Here is a 26,840-nt window from a genome sequence, read left to right on the forward strand (position 1 = left end):
GGTTCTTTGAACTAAAGGAGCCACGTACATCCAGTGACCTAAAGGAATGATGCTGCTATGTTTTAATAATAATAAACAAAAGACTGTAACTGGTAGCACTGTCACTTTCTCTACAGCACGACAACAGGTTCATGTATACTAGGACGTCAAGGGCATGTTGCCATTAAGTGTGGAAAATGAAGATGGAAACTGACTTTGCAGATTAAGAATTGATAGATCTAGGGTTACCTACTAGGCTAGGTAAAAACTATCTCCAAAGACTAAATAGTGAAAGACAAGAAACAGAAAAAATGCTAAGGTATCTTTATATTTTTATGTTAATTATTCTGCATGAATAAGATCTGTCTGCCTGCTATCATTCAGCTACTGTGGATATTGTTTTCTACACAACAAAGCAAAATTAATCACTTTGAAGATTCATGGCTAAATATTATTCCTATTTTGTAAAAGAGGAGTACATCTTGTGGTTTGCTATTGCTGAGGAAACATGATGAATTTCTTCCAGAAGCTTTGTTATTAAGGTAAAGACAGTGAAATTAGCCATCATAACTGCACGTTAGAGTAATAAATATCATAAATTGCTGCTATAGCACTTAAAATATGCAGTAAGAGAAGTGTGTTCTGACGTACAAAAAAATCAGATGGAAAACAGGTACGATTAAAAATCAAATTCTACTCAAACACTGTAACAAAAACAACAACCCGCTAATTTTTTAGCAAGAAAACTCCCAAGAAACTGCTTTGTGGGGGCTTCCCTGGTGCAGTGGTTAAGAATCCGCCTGCCAATGCAGGGGACATGGGTTCAAGCCCTGGTCCGGGAAGATCCCACATGCCGTGGAGCAGCTAAGCCCGTGTGCCACAACTACTGAAGCCCACACGCCTCGAGCCTGTGCTCCACAACAAAAGAAGCCACTGCAATGAGAAGCCTGTGCACCGCAATGAATAGTAGTCCCTGCTCGCCGCAACTAGAGAAAGCCCGCGTGCAGGAACAAGGACCCAACACAGCCATAAATTAATTAATTAATTAATTAAAAAAAAAGAAATTGCTGTGCGGAGTACTGAGACTTTTGTCATTTTACCATGAATGTACCAGTTATTTGGGGGGGGGGGGGGGATGAAGAGGTAGGATAAAGTTTTAATTTCCATCTGAAGATGATTACAGATAAATACTCTCTAGTATTATGCACATAATATTTAGTAAGCCTACATATATACACATTTGTAAAATCTTCACATTCTCGTCTTTGTGAAAATGTTAATTCTCTACTAAAATCTTACACATAATTTTATTTATACATGCTGTTCTTTTCTTATAACAGCATCTCCCCTTGTCGTCTACATACTTTTCTGGTGTTCCACGGTGTATTTTCTTCTTTGTGAAAAACCACAAATATAAAAATCTATCGATCAAGAAGGGTGACTTTCACCATGGAAGTGGTGTCTTAGGCCCCTTACTTTGGGCACCTCCCACTGTGGGCTGTGTACAGCAAGCTTATGAGTTGAATTATCTTGTTATCTAGCTTGGTGACTGCCAAGCACTGCTGCTGCCTTTGAATTACCGCAGCCATGGACCACCGCTGCTCAGAGGATTTTGGTATTTTAGGCACTCCACTATCTGACACACATGTGTTTTGGCTGTTACCATAAATGCTGATGAACACTGAGCCACTTCTCTTCTCCAATCTGCCCACTCTCACATGCTGTGAGAAACATATGAATAACATCGTAGTTCTAAGAAAATATTTTCTTCCACACCTTTTACAGCATCAGATAGCTCCTGAGTTTTTAATCAACTGTATACACTGCTCATGATGAAGGTGTTCAGCATACAATTTACTGGAAGAAAATAAAAACTGGATATGACATAAGGAGACCTCGGTTTGTCTTCTGACTCTTCATTTATAAACTGTGGACTTTAGATAAGACTTTCCCTCACCATCTTCAGTTTTATAACACATAAAATGATCCCTGTTTACATTATAGGGTTCTCTTACAACTCAAATAAGATAATGAAGGAGAAATATCTATGAGTTATGAAATGCTCTATAGATACTGGTTAATATCAAAATAATTATAGATTCATAAGAGTCCTAAATACTAAATTCTAGCTAAATACTAAATCCTTATATAGTACATGGGATTTCAACGCCACATACAATGGAAACTGTGGGTGACCAAATGAGAAATTAAATACATAAGTCTGTTCTCGTCACCCCCAGATTCCTCTAACGTGTATTTATGAATGATTTCTTCATCCAATATCAAAGAATACTAAAAGAAATTCACCTCAATTTAATTTTAATTTTTCACCTATACTGTATGGTTTCCCAGCTGTGTTCTTTGTTTTAATGGCTCCTTAATTAATGAGGCTAGTGCCATGTCTTTGTGATATTTTCCTCTGCTGTCCCTTTGTATGACACACTGAGCTATGTTTGTGAGAATCTTTGCCAAATCCACTAAAAACTTCATTGTACACTGCCAGAAAAGGAAAAAAAAGAGCACACAGAAGCATCTTTTTTTTCACTAACAGTGTCAGCAATTACCAAGTATAATCAGACAAACTAAGTAAAGCTTAGAGTGTAAAGGATAGATTCTTTGAGATTCAGGGTTTTAGGATGTTTTTAAACTGTTCAACATAGTCAAAATGCTGCTATTACAAGCTTCCATGTGTTTGTAAAAGTAGCATTTTTTGAAGCACTTCCCTTATCTCATCTCCAGGTTGGAAACATGCCCATCTTTGCAGATTACATTACCATGCCCTGCCCTTTAGCAAGAACTCTATTAATTGCGTGACCATTTAAACAAATACTTGCTGGGGCACCTTTTAAAGCAAGCACCAAATGATCTCCCTGCTAATGACCTGATGACCATTCTGAAAAGGAAGAATGAAAACAAGAGGAATGTGTTGCCCTGGCTCAGTGCCGCTTTCTTTGCCATACGGCCATGATGAAATCCAATCATCACAACATTCTCCAAATTCACTTGAAGCTTGAGAGAAGGTGAGGACCAAACCACGATGAGTCACTCTGGAAGGTTCTGTTGGCAGGTGACTTGGAGTTAGGACATGGCATGGATTAGTCCCAGAACTTTGACCAGTTTTTTTTAATTTACTCATTTTTAAAAATTTTCTAAACTATCAGAGACTGGTATCTTTTTTTTTTTTAATTTTTTTAAATTTTTTTTTGGGGGTACACCAGGTTCAATCATCTGTTTTTATACACATATCCCCGTATTCCCTCCCTTCCTTGACTCCCCCTCCTCGAGTCCTCCCCACCCTCCCTGCAGGGAGGGTGGAGATTGGTATCTTTTGTGAAGGCTAGGAAAGAACCAGAATCCCCAGGGAAGCACTGGAGAAAACACACAGAAGCTGGCTCATCAAAGTTCAGGAATATATTTTCCATCTATAATCCTTGGGGCTGCCTAGTAGGGCCCATACTAACACGGGACGAGAAAGATACCTACAGCATAAACGTAAGGAAGCACTCTCTGTCACTTGCACAATCCTAGTCCCAGCCCTGCTGCCTATAGAGACATCTGATCAAATAACTTCATTTTAACTACTGAAAGACAGAACCAATGAAGACATACTTATTAAATAAGGATAGCAATGAGCATACCACTGCACTCTTCCATTACACTTCTGAGGTCTCAACACGCTTTCATATGTATTATCACACTATGCCAGCCACAATCTCCTGAGGCTAATAGTGCAGAATGTTGTTAATCTCATCTCAGAGAAGAACAAACTAGTTTAGGGGAATGGTAGGATTTGATCGAGATAGTAGAGGTAGAACTTGAATTCAAGCCTCTGACTCTATGTCAGGTACTCGTCTCATTATACTACTCAGCACCAAGTCTTCCTCTGAGGTCCTGTATAGCATCAGATTTTTATGGTCTACGTTGATTAGAATTATTTATGAAGTCACTGCAGTGGCTGGTTTTTAACAACTTAAAGAAATGACCTTAAATGTGTCTACTGCCCATAGAACAGCCTTATGACAAAGGAAAAATAAAAAGAATTCATCTCACGGTTCCTAATGCCAGGCTTTAACATTTTAGAGGCAACCGAAGCCATTTATAAGCCAACCTCACAGATGAATTTTTTACTACTATCACTGGCTGCATAGTACAATCATATTTTTGTTTATGTTATTATCAACAAGGCTTAGAAACCATTAGCAACATATGGGTAACTTTGCTAAGAGTTGTACAGAAGCTGGGATTAGGCAGATTTATATAATATCAATTTTGAGCCTTCTCTCCCTGTACTGGGAGATGTCCAGAAAAGAGCAGGGGGAAAAAAAAAGACCCTTTCCAGTGAGCAACATGTGATCTGTTGGTCTTTCTCTGCACCGCCCTGCTTCAAAAGAAACCTTTCTAACACTAACCAGAAATACAATTTGCTTGTCCACAAAAAACAAAACAAAACAACCTCTGAGTTGCAAATCTAATTTCCTGGATATACTAGATTAATGTGGAGAGAATCTAAATTATTTAAAAGTGAAGAGAAACTTACTTCTCCCCATGTTTTCTGGTGGTCTCTGGTAGGTCCTTGGATGATGATTCCCTGTACAAAACACAACACACACACAGAGTCAGATTCAAGTTCCATTAAAGCTTATGGTGTCAACATGAGCATTTCATTTCATTGCATCTCAATCTTGCCCCCTTACATACATAAAACAGCTAACCTCAGAGGACAGGAACACTGTATTCTGAAAGCATGGGCTCTATATCAGCTTATCATGACCTTGTTTATCCGGCATTAGTTTCTGCCCTTGCCAGATACAAGTCATCAAATTGGTCACATTCTTATCTCTTAGGAAGGCAGTGATACCAATGAAAAATGGTGGACAAAAATGCCAAAAGGCCCAATTTTAATAACAAGGCTAGCATGTTATTAGTTTGCCTATCCCTGGTTTCTCTTGAATGTCACTCTGTGACAAATCCAATACCCTTTATAGTGTAACATTTTCCTGAATGGTGTCAAACAGCAGTACCTCTAATCAAATTATCCCTCCAGCAAAGCAGCCCACAGAGTTATTATCAATAAACAGTATGAATCTAACTATGAGCTACTGACAACAGAAACTCTGGAGGAAAAAGATACATATTGCAAATGCAGGTGTGCATGGAGGAGCAGCAATTCTGTTTCTTTATGAAAATACACACACAGAAGCCAATTTATACCATAATGCTTCATTTTCTTACAAGGTTTAATCACAGGACTACCACACACTTATTGTTCACTTGCCACATTCCCAATATGGAGCTAAGATATCATTTATCACTACGTTAAGCAATATATAATCTACTTGAAGTCAAGCATATAGAGGAGAGTGATGTCATCAAGATGGTCACATAGATTATTCCCAATTTGAGTTCCCCTTACAAGACCAACTAGCAACTATGCATAGAAAGGACTCCATTATGAAGATGCTAGAACCTGGGGGTAAGGCTGAAGCACCCTGCTGGACAACAAAGACTGAAAAAGAGCACATCAGAAGGGTGAGAGGACTGGATTATACCCTAACCACATCACCCTCCTCCCTGGGGGAAGGAAGGAGAATATGGACTCCATAGTGGGGGAAAAAAGAGCCCAAGGTGGACATCCAGCTCCCCCAGCATATGGGACACTTCCCAGGAGGCCCACTCAGGTCTTGCCTTGTGGAGATTACCAGAGGAATCTGCTGGGCTTGACTACTGGGGATCAGACAGAGATGGAGAAGGGGGCGGGGCTTACAGCAAACAGTGCTCAGGCCTTGGCAAATGGCATTCCTGCTCCCATCAGCACCTGAGCAAAGATCCCAGCCAGCAGCTCTGGCCATCTGCAGAGCTGAGCCAGTGGCCCCTTCTGGCTAGGGAGCTCAGTTGATAGTTCTATGTGATCTGGATCCACAATCAATGGGCTAGACTGGCAACGGAGCCTGTCCTACCACCCAGCCCATGAAGGCAAGCAAATTCTCAGCCCCGCACAAGTGCTGAGCATAGCCTCCAGTTTCTCCTTCCAGGAAGCCTGGCCAGGGAACTAGAGCAGTTACAAGCCCATCTTACTGCCCCACTTGGTGAGGCAGCCAAGCTAGCAGCCCTGCCAACTGCTGAGCATAGTCACTGGCCCTGAAAACCAGAGAGCTGGAACAGTGACCCTGGGCAACAAGGGAACCCAGCCTATGAGACTGCTAGAGAGGCAGAACCCAGCCTACAATCTCACTCAGTCATGGAGCCCACCCTTCCAACCCTAATAAGCAGAGGAGCCCACCCTTCCAACCCTGATAAGCTGAGGAGCCCACCCTATGGCCCTTCCTAATTGGTGCACACAGTCTGTGGCCTTGCCCAGGCAGGAAGCCCAACCAGTAATCCTGCCTAACCAGTAATCCTGCCCAACCAAGACGCATAGTCTATGGTCCCACCCAACAAGAAAGCTCAACCTAGCAGCAGAGCACAGTCAGGAACACCAGCATGCAGCCCTGCTCAACTTCAGGGCACAGTCTGCGACCCCACCTAATCACAGAGCACAGCCTGAGGCCACGTCGAACCTCTATGTCCTGCCTGGGGCCCTGCTTAAACATAAAATCTAGCCGGTGGTACCACCTGGTTGTAGAGCACAGTCTGAGACCCCATACAAGGGGTGATTGCTGAACCCAACCCACAGCCCTGCTCAATCATGGAATCCAACAAGTGGCACCACCCTACCAGCAAACATAGCCTGGGACTTTACCCAACTAGAGGTGACTGCAAAACCCAGCTAGTGGCCCCATCTGACTGCTGGGCAAAACCAGTAGCCCCACCCAAACAGGGAGATGGTCACCCAGTGGTCCTGCTTGAACATGGAGCCCAGCCAATAGGCCTACCCAACTGTGGAGCCCAGCCAGTGGCATCCCCCCAACCTCAGAGCACAGGCAATAGCCTCACCCAACTACAGACATATAGGATGAAGTGAAGAGATGGAAATAGATATTCCAAGCAAGTGGTAACCAAAAAGAAAGCAGGGATAGCTATACTTATATCAGACAAGGCAGACTTTAAGCTAAATATAGTCATGAGAGCCAAAGAAGGTCATTATATAATGAAAAAGGGGTCAATTCATCAAGAAGATATAAAAATTGTAATTGTTTATGCACCCAACATTGGAGCACCTAAATATATAAAACAAATACTAATACAAATAAAATGAGAAACAAACAGCAATACAATAACACCTGTTGACTTTAATATCCCACCTTCAACAATGGATAGATCATTCAGAGAATCAATCAAGAAACAGTGGATTTAAATAACATTATAAACTAAATGGATCAGACAGACATATATAGAACATTCCATCCAACAGCAGCAGAATACACATTCTTCCCAAGCACAGAGAAACCTTTTCTAGGATTGATCATATGGTAGGCCACAAAATAAGTCTCAATGAATTTAAGAAGATAGAAATTATATTAAACATCTTTTACAAACACAATGTTATGAAGGCAGAAATCAATAACTGAAGGAAAGCCAGAAAAATTTCAAATACATGGAAATTAAACAACACACTCCTGACTAACCAATGGACCAAAGAAGAAATCAAAAGGTAAATAAAACAAATCTTGAGACATAAAAAAATAGAAACACAAGAAAACCAATGAAATGCAACAGAAGCAGTTCTAAGAGGAAGTTTATAGTGGTAAACTTTTAAAAGAAAAGAAAGATCTGAAAAGAACAACCAAACTTTACCCCTCAAGGAGTTAGTAAAGGAACAAACTAAGCCCAAAGTTAGTAGAGGAAGGAAACACTAAATACTAGAGCAGAAATAAAGAACAGGAAAACAACAGAAAAGATTAACAAAACTAAAAGCTGGTTCATTAAAAACATGAGCAAAATTGACAAATTTTTTAGCTAAACCAAGGAAAAAAAAAAAGAGGACCCAAATAAATAAGATCAGAAATGGAAGAGGAGACATTACAACTAATACCACAAAAATACAAAGGATCATGAGACTACTACGAACAATTATACACCAACAAATTAAACAACCTAGAAGTACTAGCATAAAAACAAACAAACAAACAAACAAACAAAAAACCAGACAGATAGACCAAAAGAACAGAATCTAGAATCTGGAAACAAACCCAAGCATGTAAGGTTAACTAATAATTGACGAAGGAGCCAAGAACACTCAATGGGGAAAAGAGAGTCTCTTCAATAAATGATTCTGGGAAAACTAGATATTCACATGTGAAAAATTGAAAGTGGACCCCCTAACTAACACCATTGACAAAAATTAACTTGAAAGGAATTAAAGACTTAAATGTAAGACTTGAACTCATAAAAGTCCTAGAAGAAAACAAAGGGAAAAAACACAGGCAAAAAAAAAGCACAAATAAATGAGACTACACCAAGCTAAAAAGTTTCTGCATAGCAAAAGAAATGATCAACAAAATGAAGAGGCAACCAAAGGAATGGGAGAATTTATTTGCAAATCACATGTCCAATAGAGGCTTAATATCCAAAACATACAATGAACTTACACAACTCAACAGCAAAAAAACCAACCAAATTTAAAGATGGGTAATGAATCTAAGTAGACATTTTTCAAAAGAAAACATACAAATAGCCAACAGGTACATGAAAAGGTACTCAACATCACTAATCATGAGAGAAATGCACATCAGAACCACAATGATACATCACATGTCACACCTGTTACTATGTCTATTATCGAAGACAAGAGATAACATGCTAGTGAGAACACGGAGAAAGAGGAACCCTTGGACACTGTTGGTGGGAATGTAACCTGGTATAGCCACTGTGGAAAGGAGTATGGAAGTTCCTCAAGAAAATAAAAAAACAAAAATACCATGTGATCCAGCAATTCCTATTTGGGGTATATAGCTGAAGGAAATGAAATCACTACCTGTAAGAGATTTCTGTACCATCATCTTCAATGCAGCATCATTTACAATAGTCAAGACATGGAAACACCTAAATGTCTACCAACAGATGAATGGATAAAGAAACACACACACGAGTATTATTCAGCCATAAAAGGAAATTTTGCCATTTGTGACAAGATGGTTGAATCTTAGAGCATTAGGCTAAGTGAAATAAGTCAGACATTGGAAGACAAATATTGTATAATCTCACCTATATGTGGAATCTGAAAACAAAAACAAACTCATAAAAACAGAGAGTAGGCTGGTGGTTGCCAGGAGTGGGAGCAGGGAGTGGTGGTGAGAATGGGTGAAGATGGTCAAAAGAGAAACTTCCAATTTTAAGATGAGTAAGTTCTGGGGATGTAATGTGCAGCATGATGACTGTATATTATCATAGTAGTTATCAATACTTACTGTATATTTGAAAGATGCTAAGCAAACCAATCTTAAAAGTTCTCAAAGCACCACACAAAAAATAACTATGTGAGGTGATGGGTCTGCTAACCAACCTTATTGTGGCTATTGTTTCACAATATATCTATGTATCAAATCATCAACACTGCACACCTTAAACTTACACAATGTTATATATCAATTATATCTCAAATAAAACTGGGAAAAAGAAATTGAGCATATATGAACTAGAGACAATCAGGGAATAAATATGCAAATGAAACCTGATAACTCGTTGTGTTAACATTGGAAAATCTTCTATCTCAAGTTCCTTGCAAAAGGAGGGGACACAACTAGATGAATTTTTCCCAAATTGATGTCCACAGGATGTTAAAAGGTGCATTATTCAGAAATAGGGCTCTGATCAAACAAAGGTAAGAAATGCTGTCAAACAGTTTTCTTTACTATAAAACCTTTCAGAGCCTCAAAAATGCTAATAAGCAATGTGACAAAAGTATAGTCTCTCAATATATTTGGCTATATAATTCTTTTTGTGAGCGATCATTATTTCTTAGGAGTTCTATTCTTGGGAGCTCGGTTTGGGAAACTGGACCAGATAACTGCTAAAACCTCTTGTAGCTCTGAAATCTCATTACTTGCTAACAAGGCATTAACTATATGGAACAAAATTAACATAAAGTGAATCAAGAGAGAAGGAGGCTTGATTCTCAGAGAATTTTAGAGGCAAAAGGAACTTGAGAAATCATCTAATGATTTCTCATCACCCCAACTTTTATTTAAAGCAGGAGACCACTCTAAAAAAATCTTAGGCAGAACACTAATATATAAAATGGGTCACGGCCAAAGGCTTTGGGTTGAATTGAGGTGGAGGGCTGTAGTCCCATTCACTGGGATTTCTCCTTGAAGCAGCCTAGAAATACCTTGTCAGAAAGCAAGAGTTTAGTGAGCCCTGACCCCTCAGATAAAGCTATTGTGGGAAGGCTTTAGCAAAGAGCTGGAACTCTCATATATGTATTCACGGGAAACTCCTTCACCCTTCCCAGCATCATCTCCATTTTCACTGTCACCCCTCCAAGTCAGATAAGTAAAATAAGCATTATGTAAAGAGAATTATAAAGGCTTTTTCACTCCAGGAGAAACCATAAGAAAGTTAATCCATTATAACGTAATCCCTGTACAAACGAGAAGCTATGAAAGAGTGAAGCCAGGGAATCACGTCGCTAAATTTGGGTTTTAAGAAGTTCTCTGTGGCGTCCCCCCCACCCTCCCCGTCCCAGTCCGTACCCTCCAAATAATAAATAAATAAATAAATAAATAAATAAATAAATAAATAAATAAATAAATAAATAGAAAGCCAAAAAAAGAAAAAAAGAAGTTTTCTGTGGCGGCAGCAGGCAAAGGAGATTTGACTGACAAGACTTCTTGTATTTTATTTCTTGTTCATTCTTTAATATTTAATAGTCTTTTTGAAAAGAAGCAAGCCATTCTCAGTTGTGTCAGGGGAACCACAAAGGAAAGGGTTGTCAGGCATAGCCCAGGGTTTTCAAGAGGACTTGCCTCTCCAGAAGTCAACATGGTGGACAGAACAGGGTTCAGAGGCAGCTCTCTTCCAGGGAAGACGTAGCCAAGGAGGTAAAGATCATTATTACCTGTCAGCTGACTCACCTACTGTGCCAGCAGTAAACTTCCAAAGATCCGAATCTTGTTTTAAAGAAGACAGTTTCCTTACAGGGGACGGAGTTTAAGGCCTCCTGCCAATATTGGCCCCCAAACCCTGTATTCCCCCAGTCCGACAATATTACCCTGCTGCTTCTTCTGTTGCCAAGGTTCAGCTTTTTCTTTCTACTCTGATCCCCTCCTCTTGCTTTACTCTCTTCTTTCGGCTGGGGGTGGGGGGTGGGGGTGGGGGGTGGGGGTGTGTGTATTTAAGTCTGTAGACCTCTCTGAGCAGCAGTATTCATCAATCTTGATTCTTAGATCCCCATCCCAAACTAAGTATTACTTCTAAAGTAATGGCACTTAAAAACAACAACACAGCAGCTTTCAGCCAGATATTAGGAAATCTATATAAAAAATCACCGTTCCATGGACTTACCCAACCTGGCATTAAACATTCTCGACAAGCAGGTTCCACCTTCATTAGCAGTCACCCTATATTCCAGCCAAACTGGCCTCTGCTCATCCCTTAAATATGCTTTAAACTGTTCCATGCCCTTTTTTTCTATGCCTCTGCCCTTTTTCTCTGCATTATCCATACCTACTAAAATTCCATTCATTCTTCACTACCAGTAGTGAAGCCTTTTCTCATCACGTGAACAGGAAGTAATCTTTTTCCTTTGACCTCTCATACAATATGGAACTTAGGTACTATCTCATACAGATGTGCACACCTTACAGTATCCATCAGACTCTAGTTTTCAGAGGGTAAGCAATTTGTCTTCAACATCTGTGTCTAGGCTGTACAGGACACCAGATCATTCCCAGTGAGGGCTCTAGTGGCTGGACTTGAGGCTCTCATACCAAGTATGTTTAGGACACACTGTTTGCCTAAGTTTCCCTTAGTATAGATCAATGCATCAAACTCTAGTCATTTACATACCACCTTAATCAATTTTATGATTTTTGCTAAATGCGTTTATTGTCTACACAATGTTTCCTTCAATTAAGACATTTTTTTAAACTTCAGTATCCACTTTAGCCTTGTCTTGTAAAATACTATGTGAAATCATAGGTTTGATATGTTATCTTTTTCTAATGCATATTAAAATGCATAACTATTAAAGTTCTAGAACTTTTTCAAGGTTCCCTCTAGTTATTTTGCATATCACAAACAGTATACTTTGTGGAACACTGTTCATTCCTGTCTTCAGTCAATTAAAAAAATATTGGGGGTCTTTTACTTGCCAGGCACTGTTCTGTTCTTTAAAAGAGCAGTTGTTCTCAACTGGATTTTCTCCCCTAGACACATTGGGCAATGTCTAGAGATATTTCTGCTTGTCATAACTGGGGAGGGGTGCTACTAACATCTAGTGGGCTGAGGCCAGGGATACTGCTAAACATCCTACAACCCACAGAACAGTCCCCCACAACAAAGAACTAGCCGGTCCAAAATGTCAACAGTGTCAAAGTTGAGAAACCCTGCTTCAGAGAAACATGACAAACAAAAGAGAGACAAATTCTCTGCTTTTTTGTTATAATCCAGTAACATTACGGATGCTACTCTCTTCCAGTACATTCAAGTAAGATTCAAGAGTCTACAGTTTTTAGGATTTCTTCTCTGTGGTGTGAGTTTCTTATATATGGAAGGCATGCTGGTACTGAGCAAACCTCCAGAACTGTGGCCTCTTAAATAATGGCAGGTTATGTACATCCTTACAAGAGTTCTACCCCCAAGTCAGAGTGTGGGCTTTGCCACCACACGTGCCAGGGTTTGAGGCCTGACTTGTCAGTTACTAGCTATGCGGCCTTGGGCAAGTTATTTAACTCTCTAAGCCTCAGTTTCTTCATCCATAATGGAGTTATTATTGATAGCCCAAATGTCACAGACTTTGAGGGAAGATTAGATGAGAACAGCTAGAACGGTTCTTGATAACAATAAACAGTGAGCAGGACCTGAGAGGATCAAAACAAAGACTGCCTTTTCTCAAAATGTCTTGGTTCAAAAATGTCTTGGTTCAGTGTAGTTCTGGTGCTCAATCTGGTTCAATACATTAAGTGTAAATATTACTAAATAAGACAGAGGATAAAATATATTTTATGAGCTGAATTTTTTAAAATAAAATTTGATTTTAAAGTTTTAGCTTCAGTTGCATGTCCTATTTAAGTTTGAAATGTGTGCCCTCAGTTCTTCAAGAGACTTCTTTTGCCATTTTTATGTCCTTATACACTCTTGTCTCTCTTTTCTCTGACAATCAGCCTGGAAACTCCTAATCCCAGTAGCGATTCTTCTTTCAGTAATCCTCTGAGATTCAATTATATCTAGCTCTTTATTAGTTTTGAAACACTGCAGGGTACAATTTGTAGAGAAGCACTTCAATGATGGTTTTAGTTTTTAGTCACATGGCTCTCTTATGGCTGATTAGGCAGGTCAATCGCTTCACTGTCCTCCACTGTGGAGGACACAGATATGCACTTGCATTAATTTTTGGCCACCCTACTAAAGGTTTTGCCAGTCCTAGTCTCCTGCTCTTCCCCAAGCCCCAAAGTCCTTCCAATTTTTAAGAGTAAGAGGGCCTAAGGGCCTTGTGGCATACTCTAGGGATGAGATGAAGTCCATTGTCTCCTCATGGTGTCTCTTAAAGCCCCAGCTCTCTTCAGCTGCCTAAGGATCCTTCTGTAAGAGATGGGTTTATTCTACCAGGTTTCTCAGAGCTTCCTCTCTGTACCTTCTCCACTTCCATGTCCTTCAAATAATAAACATTCAGCTGGTATATGCTGAATATCTACAACAGTAAGACTGCTTCATCTTATCAGTGCTCACAACAACCTTATGAGATAGGTACAACACCTTTCGATAACTGATAAAACTAAATTTCTTTTTTTTTTAAATTATGTATTTACTGGCTGTGTTGGGTCTTCATTGCTGCATGCAGGTTTTCTCTAGTTTGGGTGCGGGCTTCTCATTGTGGTGGCTTCTTTTGTTGCAGAGCATGGGCTCTAGGCACACGGGCTTCAGTAGTTGCAGCATGTGGGCTCAGCAGTTGTGACTCGTGGGCCCTAGAGCACAGGCCCAGTAGTTGTGGCACACAGGCTTCGCTGCTCTGTGGCATGTGGGATCTGCCCGGACCAGGGATTGAACCCATGTCCCCTGCACTGGCAGGCGGATTCTTTTTTTTTTTTTTTAAGAACTTTTATTGAGATACAGTTAATATACAATAAACTGCATATATTTAGAGTGTACAATTTGGTATCCCAATTTCCCAAATCATTCCCCCCAACCCTCCCCCCGCTTTCCCCACTTGGTGTCCATATGTTTGTTCTCTACATCTGTGTCTCTATTTCTGCTTTGCAAACTGGTTGATTTGTACCCTTTTTCTATATTCTGCATATATGTGTTAATATATGATATCTGTTTTTCTCTTTCTGACTCACTTCGCTCTGTATGACAGTCTCTACGTCCATCCATATCTCTACAAATGTCCCAGTTTCATTGCTTTTTACAGCTGAGTAATATTCCATTGTATATATGTACCACATCTTCTTTATCCATTCATCTCTTGATGGACATTTAGGTTGCTTCCATGTCCTGGCTATTGTAAATAGTGCTGCAATGAACATTGGGGTGCATCTGTCTTTTTGGATTATGGTTTTCTCCAAGTATATGCCCAGTAGTAGGATTGCTGGGTCATATGGTAGTTCTGTTTTTAGTTTTGAAAGGAACCTCCATACTGTTCTCCATAGTGGCTATACCAACTGACATTCCCACCAACAGTGCAGGAGAGTTCCCTCTTCTCCACACCCTCTCCAGCATTTACTGTTTGCAGATTTTCTGATGATGCCCATTCTCACCGGTGTGAGGTGATACCTCATTGTCGTTTTCATTTGCATTTCTCTAATAATTAGTGATGTTGAGCAGCTTTTCATGTGCCTCTTGGCCATCCATATGTCTTCTTTGGAGAAATGCCTATGTAGGTCTTCTGCCCATTTTTGGATTGGGTTGTTTGTTTTTTTGCTATTAAGCTGGATGAACTGTTTATATATTTTGGAGATTAAACCTTTGTCTGCTGATTCGTTTGCAAATATTTTCTCCCATTCTGAGGGTTGTCTTTTCATCTTGCTTATAGTTTCCTTTGCTGTGCAGAAGCTTTGAAGTTTCATTAGGTCCCACTTAGTTATTTTTGTTTTTATTTCCATTATTCTAGGGGGTGGATCCAAAAAGATCATGCTGGCATTTATGTGATAGAGTGTTCTTCCTATGTTTTCCTCTAGGAGTTTTATACTGTCTGGCCTTACATGTAGGTCTTTAATCCACTTTGAGTTTATTTTTGTGTATGGTGTTAGGGAGTGTTCTAATTTCATTCTTTTACATGCAGCTGTCCAGTTTTCCCAGCACCACTTATTAAAGAGGCTGCCTTTTCTCCATTGTATATCCTTGCCTCCTTTGTCATAGATGAGTTGACCATAGTTTATCTCTGGGCTTTCTATCCTGTTCCATTGATCTATATTTCTGTTTTTGTGCCAGTACCATACAGTCTTGATCACTGTAGCCTTGTAGTATAGCCTGAAGTCAGGAAGCCTGATTCCACCAACTCCTTCTTTCCTTCTCAAGATTGTTTTGGCTATTTGGGGTCTTTTGCATTTCCATACAAATCATAAAATTTCTTGTTCTAGTTGGCAGGCAGATTCTTAACCACTGTGCCACCACGGAAGTCCCTGATAAAAATACATTGCAAAGAAATTGACTCACTCATGTTCACATCATCAATAAGCAGGGGCATCCCAGAATTATTGTTTTTAACTCATCCACACATTTACATCAAAATTGCTCATACTGTAAGTGTACAGCTCAATGACTTCACAAACACATCTGTCTAACTGGCACCCCGATTAAGATTCGGAACACATTCTACAGGATTTTAACCTAGATTTTATCTGACACCAAGTCCAGTGCTCTTTAAATCATATATGTAGTCATTCAACAAATACTTACTTACTGCTTACTAAACATCAGACATTTTGCTAAGCACCGTGTTCTTGATGGTGAATAAGACAGATTTGATCCCTGCCCTAATGGAGCTTAAGAGTCTATAGGGGGTCATAATAATTAAAAAAAAAAAAAAACTATACATAAAGGAACATACAGGTATGAGAGGAATTTAAAGAAGTTCAGTATGGATTCAGCATGGCAAGCAAGAGAGAAGAGGTTGGAGAAAGAGATAAACAGATCATACAAGGATTTACGGGCTGAAAAAGAGTTCGGATTCTAAATGTAGGGAAAGACCGGTAAACAATACCCCTCCATTCATAAAACAACCTATTCCAAAGAGCTTGCTCAATTACTCTAACCTTTGGGTACTCACTCCATGCCATTCACTTCGCTAGGCCCATTAACCTCAATGTATAAATATAATAACCCTCATAAAGGCTTGTTTTGGTCTGTTCTTCAGTTATCCTCAGATTTGGGTATAGTAATATGTAGCCAGTTCAGCACCATCATCTTTTCAATTCAACATATACTGTGTGACTACTCAAATACATATTGTGTTTCTACCACATGCCTAGGTACTGGGGAGACGGCAGTAAATAAAAAAGACAAAAATCCCTGCCCTCATGAAAGTTACAACCTAGATGGGAACCTGTGCTTGTTTATTGAAACAAGCAAAATGTATAGCATGCTAAATTGTGATAAGGAGCAGTGCATACAAAGCTTAAAGAAATAAAGCAGGAAAGGAGGACAGGGATTTAAATGACTGTAAACAAGCATTTCTTTTTGAATACTTGTCTTTTAGTAGTTTATCAATGACACAACTGTTGGTATATACCAGGGGTCAGCAAACTTTTTCTATAAAGGGCCAGAGAGTAAATATTTTGAGCTTTGCGGGCCACATGGTCTCTGCTGCAACTATTCAACTTTGTTGTTGCAGCACAAAAGCAGGCACAGAAATGAATGTGTGGCTGTGTTCTAATAAAACTTTATTTATGGATACTGAAACTGGAATTTTATATCATTTTCATGTGTCGTGAAATTTCCTTTTAAAACTTTTCAACCGTTTAAAAATGTAAAAAGGATTCTCAGTTCACAGGCCATACAAAACAGGCAGCAAGCCATTATTTGCCAACCCCAGGAGTATACCATGAAATGGCTTACTGAATTTCCATAAATCAACAAGTCAAAAGAAATATAAGTAAGCCCAGGATAAATATTATTGAAATATAAAGATCTAGCACTATCAATAACAACAGTTAGAAAATTCTCTAATAACTAAGTTAGAGATAATAATTTTATATGATAGTGGGACTTACATTTCAAGTACACAATAAAATATTAAAGACAATGGTGTAACTATCTAAATAAATCATGCTAAAGCTATAGAAGTACCCCAGTGAATAAAAAGAAGTCATCACAACTTACATCAAATAATCCTGATGCCCTATAAATCACTTGATGAAGTCATCGGTACTTCCTAACAGAAACCACTTATTTCATCCAGAGTAATGTTTCAATTATCACTTCTGTCCCAATAAAATACAAAGCTATTTATCCAGACTTGACCTTTCCCCTAACTTCCGTAATTCCAAATGCCTCAGAGAAATCTACACCTGGATATCATGCCACCACCTGAAACATCATGGATCTAAAACCAAGTATTTTCCCCACCACATAAAGTAGCTCCCCCTCTAAATTTCATAACTATATTATTAATATTTTCATTATCTCATTCAACCCAAGTGTTGTGGCACTGATGTTTTAAGATATTTAAAGTTTTATTTCTCCCAAGAGTTCATTTTTGTCTTTCTTTAACTCTTACCTACTACCTCCTCCACAAGTAGCTAAGCCATTGTGTTCTCACTGCTTCAAATGAAAGATAAGCTTGGGTCATAAAAAGAGAAAAAAAGCTTCTTAACTTTGTCTTCCAAGGTACAACAGAGACAATATGACTGACGAATGTAATGAGAGCATAGGTTCCTCCTTCAATCCCATCTATTCATTCCCCCATCCCAGGCTGGAAAGGCTCCCTTAGGTTAAAAGGAAGAGAGAAGTCAGTAAGCTGTAGGACAGAAGGGCCAGGTGTGTAGGGACCAAAGAGATGAGTAAGGCTGGGCCATTTTAGTGAGGGACATTACTTGAATGCTCAGGAATGCCTCGGGAGTGGTTTCAGCATCAACAGACCACAAGTGCAAGCATATGGACAGAATCTTCCCTGGTGGTGCACGGTGAGGGCTTCTCTCTTATGGCAGTCATCCCCTTACTGATGACCTCCCTGCTAGAAGGATGCCTACCAATGCCTGAGGCTTTATTCAGTCCCCATCCAATCTGCCATGTAGATAGCCCACTTTGCAACTTCCCTGGTCCATAAACCTGAAGAACAGACCTCTGATCACTCCTTGGAGGCGATGGTCGTAATGGTGGTTATGGTGATTAGGGCAAGCCCTGTACTTTGAATCAGCAAGGTGAGGAAAGTGAGGGTAGAGGGGTAGGCACTTGTAACTGCTGACCTGATTTCTTACACCATAAATGAGTTTTGCATGTTTTTTGATCTTCATTTAAATGGAATCATAGTGTATACTTTGGAAGTCAGCTTCTTCCACTCAACTTCATGTTTGTGAACATCTATACTGCTGCATGTGGTTGTAGTACATTCATTCTCACTACTGACTCCCTATTAGTTATACATTCCTATTTATTCATTCTCTCACCGACGGAAAGTTGGGTTGTTTCCAGTTTAGGGGAAGCAGTAAAACATGCCCCCATTACATGGTTTACAACAGTGGCAGTATCCTTAGCTCAATCTAAGATAACCAATCCATAAGACCTACTCACTCTTCCTTTGTCATATCTCTAATACCTGATCCCCGTCTTTCCGTACTCACTACTTCAAAATATAATTGTATTTCTTCAAGTTGATAGTAAGCTTCCCAAGGACAAAAAATATCTTAATTCTTTGGATCTTTCACAGGATATATACTTAGTATACATTCAAGGAATAATTATTGTACATGTATAACCACTACCATCAAAGTGATCACTAACAACTTTTAATGTAGAAATGCAAGTGGCATTCTGACATCTTGACTCATAAGGTCTTGGGATTTTTAAAGCATCCTATTTTAGGTATCTCTCAACAAATGAAATGTCCATAAGATATCACCTAAATACCAAAAGAGCCTGGCATTAAATACATACCTCTCCTCGCCTTTAGCAAGGAACTCAGAGGGAGGTGGTATAGAAGAAGTAGAAGTGAAAGGAAGAAGTACGGGCCAGTAAGATGTTTGAAGGTAGGGCACTGTCAACTCACAGCTTTAACATCATCAAGAGAAACTGAGAACCCAGGCTTTTAGCACAGCAACCCACAAGAACAATAACAACAGCAGACAGTAACATAGTGCTTTGTCATCAGATCATTACGTATATTAATTACTTTAATCTTTGTAATTTTACGAGTTAGGTATAGTACTATCATTAGCACCAGAGGTACAGAATAGGAATTTGATGCAGAATAGTTAAGCAATTTGTCCAAGGTCATACAGTTTGCAAAGTGGCAGAGCTCAAATTCTAACCCAGGCAATCTGGCTTACATGTTCTTGACTGGGGAGAAGGGGATTTCTTCCTCCAAATGGGGTGAGGGTTCTACAATTTAAATGAAAAATCAGATTGAGCTATCTGTGAGCATACCTAAGTGTGGATTTTAAAGATGCTTTATATATGTAAATAAAACTTTTCAGCCATTAAAGAGAATGAGAGGAGGGATTATGATAAAGAGACAGGAGAAAACTTTTGGGGGTGAGAAGTTACTCATTATCTTTTTTGCTGACAATTTCATGGGTGTATCCATACACAAAAACTTATCCAGTTGTACACTTTAATTATGTGCATGTATGTCAATTGTATGTTGATTATACCTCAATAAAACTACATGCAGGGACTTCCCTGGTGGTCCAGTGGTTAAGAATCCGCCTTCCGATGCAGGGAACACGGTTTCAATCCCTGGTCAGGGAACTAAGATCACACATGCTGTGGGGCAACTAAGCCCGTGTGCTCTAGAGCTCATGCACCACAACTAGAGAGCCCAAGCGCTGCAACTACTGAGCCCATGCGCCATAACTAAAGAGAAGCCCACCTGTCACAACGAAGAGCCCATGCACCACAACGCAACGAAAGATCCCACGTGCCACAACTAAGACCCGATGCAGCCAAATAAACATAAATAAATATTAAGGAAAAAAACCTACATGCAAAAAGGATGAAATAGATCTCTGAGCCAATCATAAAAAAATGGATGCCCATAAAGTATTGAGTAGAGAAAAAAATTATGACAGTATTCATTATAATTCATTAAATACATATAAATGTGTGTAAAAACATTATGTGCACATATACGTATATAAACATGAGAAAATAAATGTTATCTGTGGGGTTTTTCTTTTTTCTAGCCTATGGTAGTATAAGGAGCTTTCAGTGAGGCCTCTGTCAACAGGTGGGTGACTGAGCCACCTTGAAGCAGATCCTCCAGCCATCACATGACTGCAGGCCCCAGCTCACAGGTTGATAGCAATCTTGTGAGAGACCCTGAGCTAAAACCACCCTGCTTAGCGACTCCTGGATCAGTGACTCTCAGAAACTGTGTGAAATAAGTATTATTTTAAACTGCCAAGTTTTAGGGTAATTTGTTATGTAGCAGTAGATAAATAATACAGTACTTATTATTAGTTTATATAAAATATTATTAAAATAAACATACATACACAAAAGCGTACAAATCATAAATATATTCCTTGTTGAATTTTCATAAAGTGAGCACACCCATGTAACCAGTACCCAGACCAGAACACCAAACAGAACAATACTGGCACCCTAGAACCCCACCCCCTCTCTGTGCCTCTGGTCTAGGCACTACCACCAAGCAAGGGTAGCCACCAGTCTGATTTCTTATGTCATAAATGATGTCTGAGTGTTTCTGAACTTCATATAAATCACAGTGTATACTCTTCTGGATCTAGCTTCTTCTGCTCAACATTATAAGATTCATCCATATTGTTCCATGTAGTTATAGTTCATTCATTCTCACTACCAATTCCATGTTAGGTATATACCCCCATTAACGTATTCAATTCGTTTTACTACTAATGGACATTTGGGTTTTCTCAAGTTTAGGTCTACTACAAATAGTGCTGTGAACATTCTTATACATGTCTTCTTATGAACATATGTAACTATTTCTGTGTCTATGCCCCAAAATGGAATTAATGTGTTCATAGGCATGCCTATATTCAGCTCTACTCATTACCTGATCAACATTTTTCCAGTGTGGTTGTACCAATACACACCATCAGCAGCACTAGAGCAGAGTTCCAGTTGCTCCACATTTTTGCAGACTCTTGGTATTGTCTTTTTCATCTTTTGCTCCTCTGGTGGGTGTTAGCAGTATTGTATCATATATTTTCTTGATGAGTGATGAAGCTGAACATCCTTTTGTACATTAATTGGCCATTTGGACATCTTATGTGACATGCCTATTTCAAATCTTTTGCCCAGGGCTTCCCAGGTGGCACAGTGGTTAAGAATCCGCCTGCCAATGCAGGGGACACGGGTTCGATCCCTGGCCTGGGAAGATCCCATATGCTGCAGAGCAACTAAGCCCATGTACCACAACTACTGAGCCTATGCTCTAGAGCCCAGCCCGCAGGCCACAGCTATTGAGCCCATGAGCCACAACTACTGAAGCCTGCATGCCTAGAGCCCGTGTTCTGCAACAAGAGAAGCCACCTCAATAAGAAGCCTGCGCACCACAGTAAAGAGTAGCCCCCCACTCACTGCAACTAGAGAAAGCCCACCTGCAGCAATGAAGACCCAACATAGCAAATAAATAAATAAAATTAATTAAAAAAATTAAAAAAATCTTTTGCCCATTTAAGCAAATGTTACTGTAAGATGAGCGAAATGCCATAATTTTCTAAACTAATAGGTTCTCTGCGTTACTGTGAAAACAAGTACCTTTGAGCAGCAGAACAGAGCCACCAAAAATAAAAGGAAAGTTAGAACAGCAGGAATATGGTTAGGTGCCTGTTTTGAAAAGAGAAACAAGAAAAGCAGTAAGGCAGAAAGAACCTTCAATGTGGAAATGAGACAAAAAGGAGAGGGTGTTATAAAGATGATGCATGTGGGTAGGATTTGCTTGGTTTTGGTGGATGGGAAGTGCAGCACACAAAGGACATAACTCAAGAACCATGTTAGCCGTAGTCACTGTCCGGAAGAGCTTTTCTGAGGAAAACAAGGGGCACAGATGGGCTTTACCCCTATTATATAGCGCTATATAATTCAGAGTAGTTCAGTGTTAGCAGGGCAAACAGTAAATATTCTGCAAATGGAAAAGTGTATTACCTGTAAGTGTGGTCGCATTACATCACACTTCTCAAGAGAGGAAAAATGGCAATTTATATATACCCTTGAATAGCCAATAAATACATACTCACCTTCCTTTAACCTCACAAGCCTACATTAGGTTTTACTTTCTTTTTCTCTTTTATGAGTTACCAGAATACACTATGGCATTAGCTGCTTATTTTTAGTTTACTGATTAAATTTTAATAAGACTCTTTGGATAGCAGAACAATCAGTTAAAGAAAGTTAATACTGCTGGACAAGATCAATGCATAATGGACACCATGTGTGAGTGAAAAAGTAGAAGAATAAACAATGCGGCTTTGGTCCGTATTACCTTAGGCTTACCACAGCACAAAATCTTAGCCCTAAATGCAACAATACTGGAGCTTTAAATGTGATCATATGAATGATTCACGTTTATAATTTTTTTTAAATAAATGAGGTCAGATATACTAAATAACTTCAAGAGCTCACATTTACAATTCAATACCTCTAAGGCTTTAGAAGGAAGAGCTGTTTCTATGACATGTAATAAGTTGCATCACTATTTAACAAAGCATATCATTGTAGTGAATATGTTTAAGGATATTACATTAAAGCTACTGGGAGAACCAAAATTCAATGGTTTTACACGGACCATTAAACATTAAATTCAAACATTAACCTCAATTCTAAAGAAGGTTTATTTCGCAGAATGACTTTCTTAAATAAACAAGATTTATAGCTTCTTCAATAAAAACTATTTCTGAGTAAAGGTCCATTTCCTATAAGTATCATTCAGATTTTTTAAAAGGAAATTTGCCTCAAGAACAACATTAAGCGCATAATGCTACCCGACAGTAAGAATCACATTCTATAAAAGCTTGTGTAAGGTAAAATAAAAATTTTTTTTCCTTTGTGTAAGGTAAAATAAAATTTTTTTTTCCTAGTATCTTCTCCTGCAGAAGGAGCCCAGACAAACTCACAAGGATAGATTTCTAGGAGAAGCTATTACACTGATGTCATTGGGCAACACTGACCATACAGGGGAAAAAAAACCCCAAAAATGATGGGGAATGTTAGGCTTGAATTGTCTGTTGCTATTGTTTTAAAATTCTACTGCTCAATCTAATTGAACTGGAGAGCTATGAATTCCCAGACAAAAAGCAGAAGAGAAATGAAACCAAGGTCCTGGAGAATCCACAAACTAGAAAATGAGCTTAATCACATTTGACTACAAATCACTAATCCCCAAAGGGAGATTTAATTTCATAATCATGTCCTATTTTGTTTAATGCTGGCAGAGATCACGCCTATCTTCTTTGATTTTATATCTTCATACTCATCACTCTACTTGACACATACTAGACATACAAAATTTATTGAATAAAAATTTATTGAATAAATAAAATTGTATTTTAACAAGTTGAGCTCATATGATGCGCCATTTTGTGTCCAACTTTTCTCATTCATACATTGTAATAATCTTCCTATGAAATTAAACATTTCACAAACGTGATTCTTAATGGCTCCGTTATATCCATGTACCATAATTTAATCATTCCCTAAATGTTCTACCATTTAGAAATAAACTGTCACATTCATACAATAAAAATTTATGCAGCCATTAAGAACTGATTCTATTTTTGCTGTCATAAATAATGTAGCAGTGTATATTTTTAAATATAAACTGTTATTCTCAGTTCTGACTATTGCCTTGGGACGGATAAATGGGAGAACCTGGATTTAGATATCTAGAGATAGAGCTATCTTATCCTTCGGGGGCAAACCAGCATATATTACTAGGAAAATTAGAGGGAGTTATCAGCTCTTCACACATGTAAATTAATTTAATCAGCTTGCTTAAAACCTACCTGAAATAGATTACAAAAAATGGAGTTTTTCCATGATAAAATAGACATGGTATGGCAATGAAAGAGTTGGATCATATAGGGTGGGCGTGGGAGAATTGATCCTGATCAAGGAACATGCACTAGGCTAGTCCTTTGTTCTGTTAGTGAGTTGTGAGAAATACCTGCGACTGTTTCCTCTCCTATAAAAGACATCCTGGTGAAGTCAACTGAGACTTGAGAAGCTTGACAGGAAAGGGCAGATATAACTTGTGCATACCTTGAGATATTCGTTGCAGGGGTTATTGCAGGCATATGTTCATTTGTTGCTTTACTTCTCATGCTACCTTATCTAAAAGTTCAATTATTACATACTTCAGTATATCACCTACGCTGGCACCCTAGATCATCACCAAGTCATAATAAATAACAAAAGCAAAACAAACACCATTTCAACACATTAAACTTAACACTGCAGTATCAAATTAATTTTATTTACTCATACCCTACCTCGTTCTGGAAAGAATTAAAGATGGTCTATATAAAATCAGATAATAAAAGAAAATAAAATTAAATTAAAAAATAAAAAGCATTTGAGGAAAATGTAACAAAGGGAAAAATCAAGAATAGAAGAGTTTCAGGATAATATAGTCTGAATAGAGAGAACTGAGATTTGTATGCAAAAAACTTGCTGAAAGTTTTTGTATCTTTGGTAAAGGAAGAGATAAACCTCTTAGTAGCTAATGCCAAGAGAAAAACACTATTAGTTACATGAGCCATGGCATCCCTACGCTAAAAACAAACCAAATGCCTTAGAAGCCTTATTATTTATGCTTTTTAGATTAGGGAGAAAAATTATCCATAGTGTCCTCAAAAGAAGAAATGTAATGAACAATATCTTCAACATCCATATAGTAAATATTATAAGGCTTTTTTTTTTTTTTTTAACTTTTTGGCCACACCACATGGCATGTGGGATCTTAGTTTCCTGACCAGGGATTGAACCTGTGCCCCCTGCAGTGGAAGGGCAGTCTCAACCACTGGAGTGCCTGGGAAATCCCTACTATAAGACATTTTACAAACACAATTTCTATAGTTTTTGTATAAGTCAGCCAATGGCAAGACAGCACAGAAGCAGCATACTCTACATTTGTATAAAGTATTTAGAAATTGACCCACTCAAATGGCTTCCTAAAACTGCCTAGATACACTCAAAAACACTCTAGGCCCGGTGGAATTCCCGGGCCAAAAGAAACTCACTGCACCTGGCTGATTCTGACAAATATCCTGACAGCCACTCTATAAACAAATCCTAAATGATCTGACTCACTCTGCTGGCCCTTCTCCAACAAAGAGCAGCAGCCCTGGAAAAAAAAAAAAAAAAAAAAAGGCCAATAAGCAACGCCATGGGCCAAGAGAATTGAGAATATCATTCCATTCTAAATAATTAAGGATGAAGGACTATAGTTCATCTGGGGGTAGCTTTGGGTCCCTAAGAATTACTATACCTTGGAAATACACTGTGGCATGCCTGTCAAGTGAGTTTACCAAATCAGTACAGCCCTGGGATCAACTGGCCAAAACAAACGAGCATATTTGCTACAATATAATCATGGCAAAAAAGCAATCCCAAAACCTATACTGGAGTCCAACTGTCTGGGGACAATGCATTAAAGATTCCGGTGCTGGGTGGGGGAACATTTTTCTGGACTATTGTCATGTTAGTACTCAGTATTCAAGGGGGTTCAAATTTCCCTATAAATCCTTTATTTCCCTTAGTTACATACCTTTTTATCAGAGTTGAGGTTGAGGTAGCAGAGGGTAGAGAGGGGGTTCTGTCTAAAGATTTTTTTTGCTTCCCCAACACTGCATCAAGAAGAATCTTTATATCATTTTACTTGATCTGCACATTAGGAACCCTGTGAGTTCAGTAAGGTGAATAATACCATACTTGTCTTACAGATAAGGAAACCAAGGCTTGGTTTGGTTGTAACCAAACTCTGTAGAGTTGTTGCTGGGTAGACCCTGTAGCACATCCTAGATCTGCTTCTCACTCTAATGTCCCCACTATAGTACTGAACCAAGAATGGAAAATTCTTGGCTCTCAGCTTAATTTCATATGTCCTACAGTGGATTTTCTAATGCTAAAATGGACATTTTTGTGACTTGCAATAAAAAGCAGCAAACACGATTGCAAGCAAAGCTGCATCAGAGGTCCAAAGACAAGGATGACATTCTAGGCTGAGTTCTGGCCCCTGTTATTTGTTTTTTCACTCCAACAAGAATCCTACAAATCAAGTTAGCTCTCTGCAAATGCTATATACTTTCCCACTTCCAAGTTTTGTTCATACCATTCCCCTTCATTTAAATATGATGTCCCTTCCTCCTGGCATATTTGAACCCAAAAGCCATTATTAATGACAGTATAATTTCCTGCCTCCTTAGTAATGCATCTCTATGAGCCCAGCAGGACATTATCTCTCTGTCCTCTGAATTTCTATAGCTAATTTCCAAATCTGTAGTACTCATTTGTCAAATGTTACTCTCTCTTGTTTGCGCACCAATTTACTGTGTATTATCTCCCCTAGATCACAAGCTGCTTGAGGGATGAGGCCATCACTTGGCCTTTCTGCACCCAGGTGA

General features: G+C 38.9%; 1 protein-coding gene across 4 annotated transcripts in view; it reads right to left on the reverse strand.

Moving 5' to 3' along the window:
- Nucleotides 1–26,840, reverse strand: part of PRRG1 (proline rich and Gla domain 1) — a 132,250-nt gene that overhangs the window by 76,805 nt on the left and 28,605 nt on the right. For 3 of the 4 annotated variants that reach the window (XM_057718660.1, XM_057718661.1, XM_057718659.1), the window contains one exon: nucleotides 4,517–4,567. In XM_057718660.1, the coding sequence (XP_057574643.1) occupies nucleotides 4,517–4,526 (10 nt within the window). In that variant the 5' untranslated portion in view covers nucleotides 4,527–4,567. Of the gene's footprint in view, nucleotides 1–4,516; nucleotides 4,568–21,271; nucleotides 21,718–26,840 lie in introns of those variants that run through there. The other variant, XM_057718662.1, reaches the window with a different exon arrangement.

The sequence above is a fragment of the Hippopotamus amphibius genome, chromosome X (assembly GCF_030028045.1).
Source record: "Hippopotamus amphibius kiboko isolate mHipAmp2 chromosome X, mHipAmp2.hap2, whole genome shotgun sequence".
NCBI classification, from domain to species: domain Eukaryota; kingdom Metazoa; phylum Chordata; class Mammalia; order Artiodactyla; family Hippopotamidae; genus Hippopotamus; species Hippopotamus amphibius.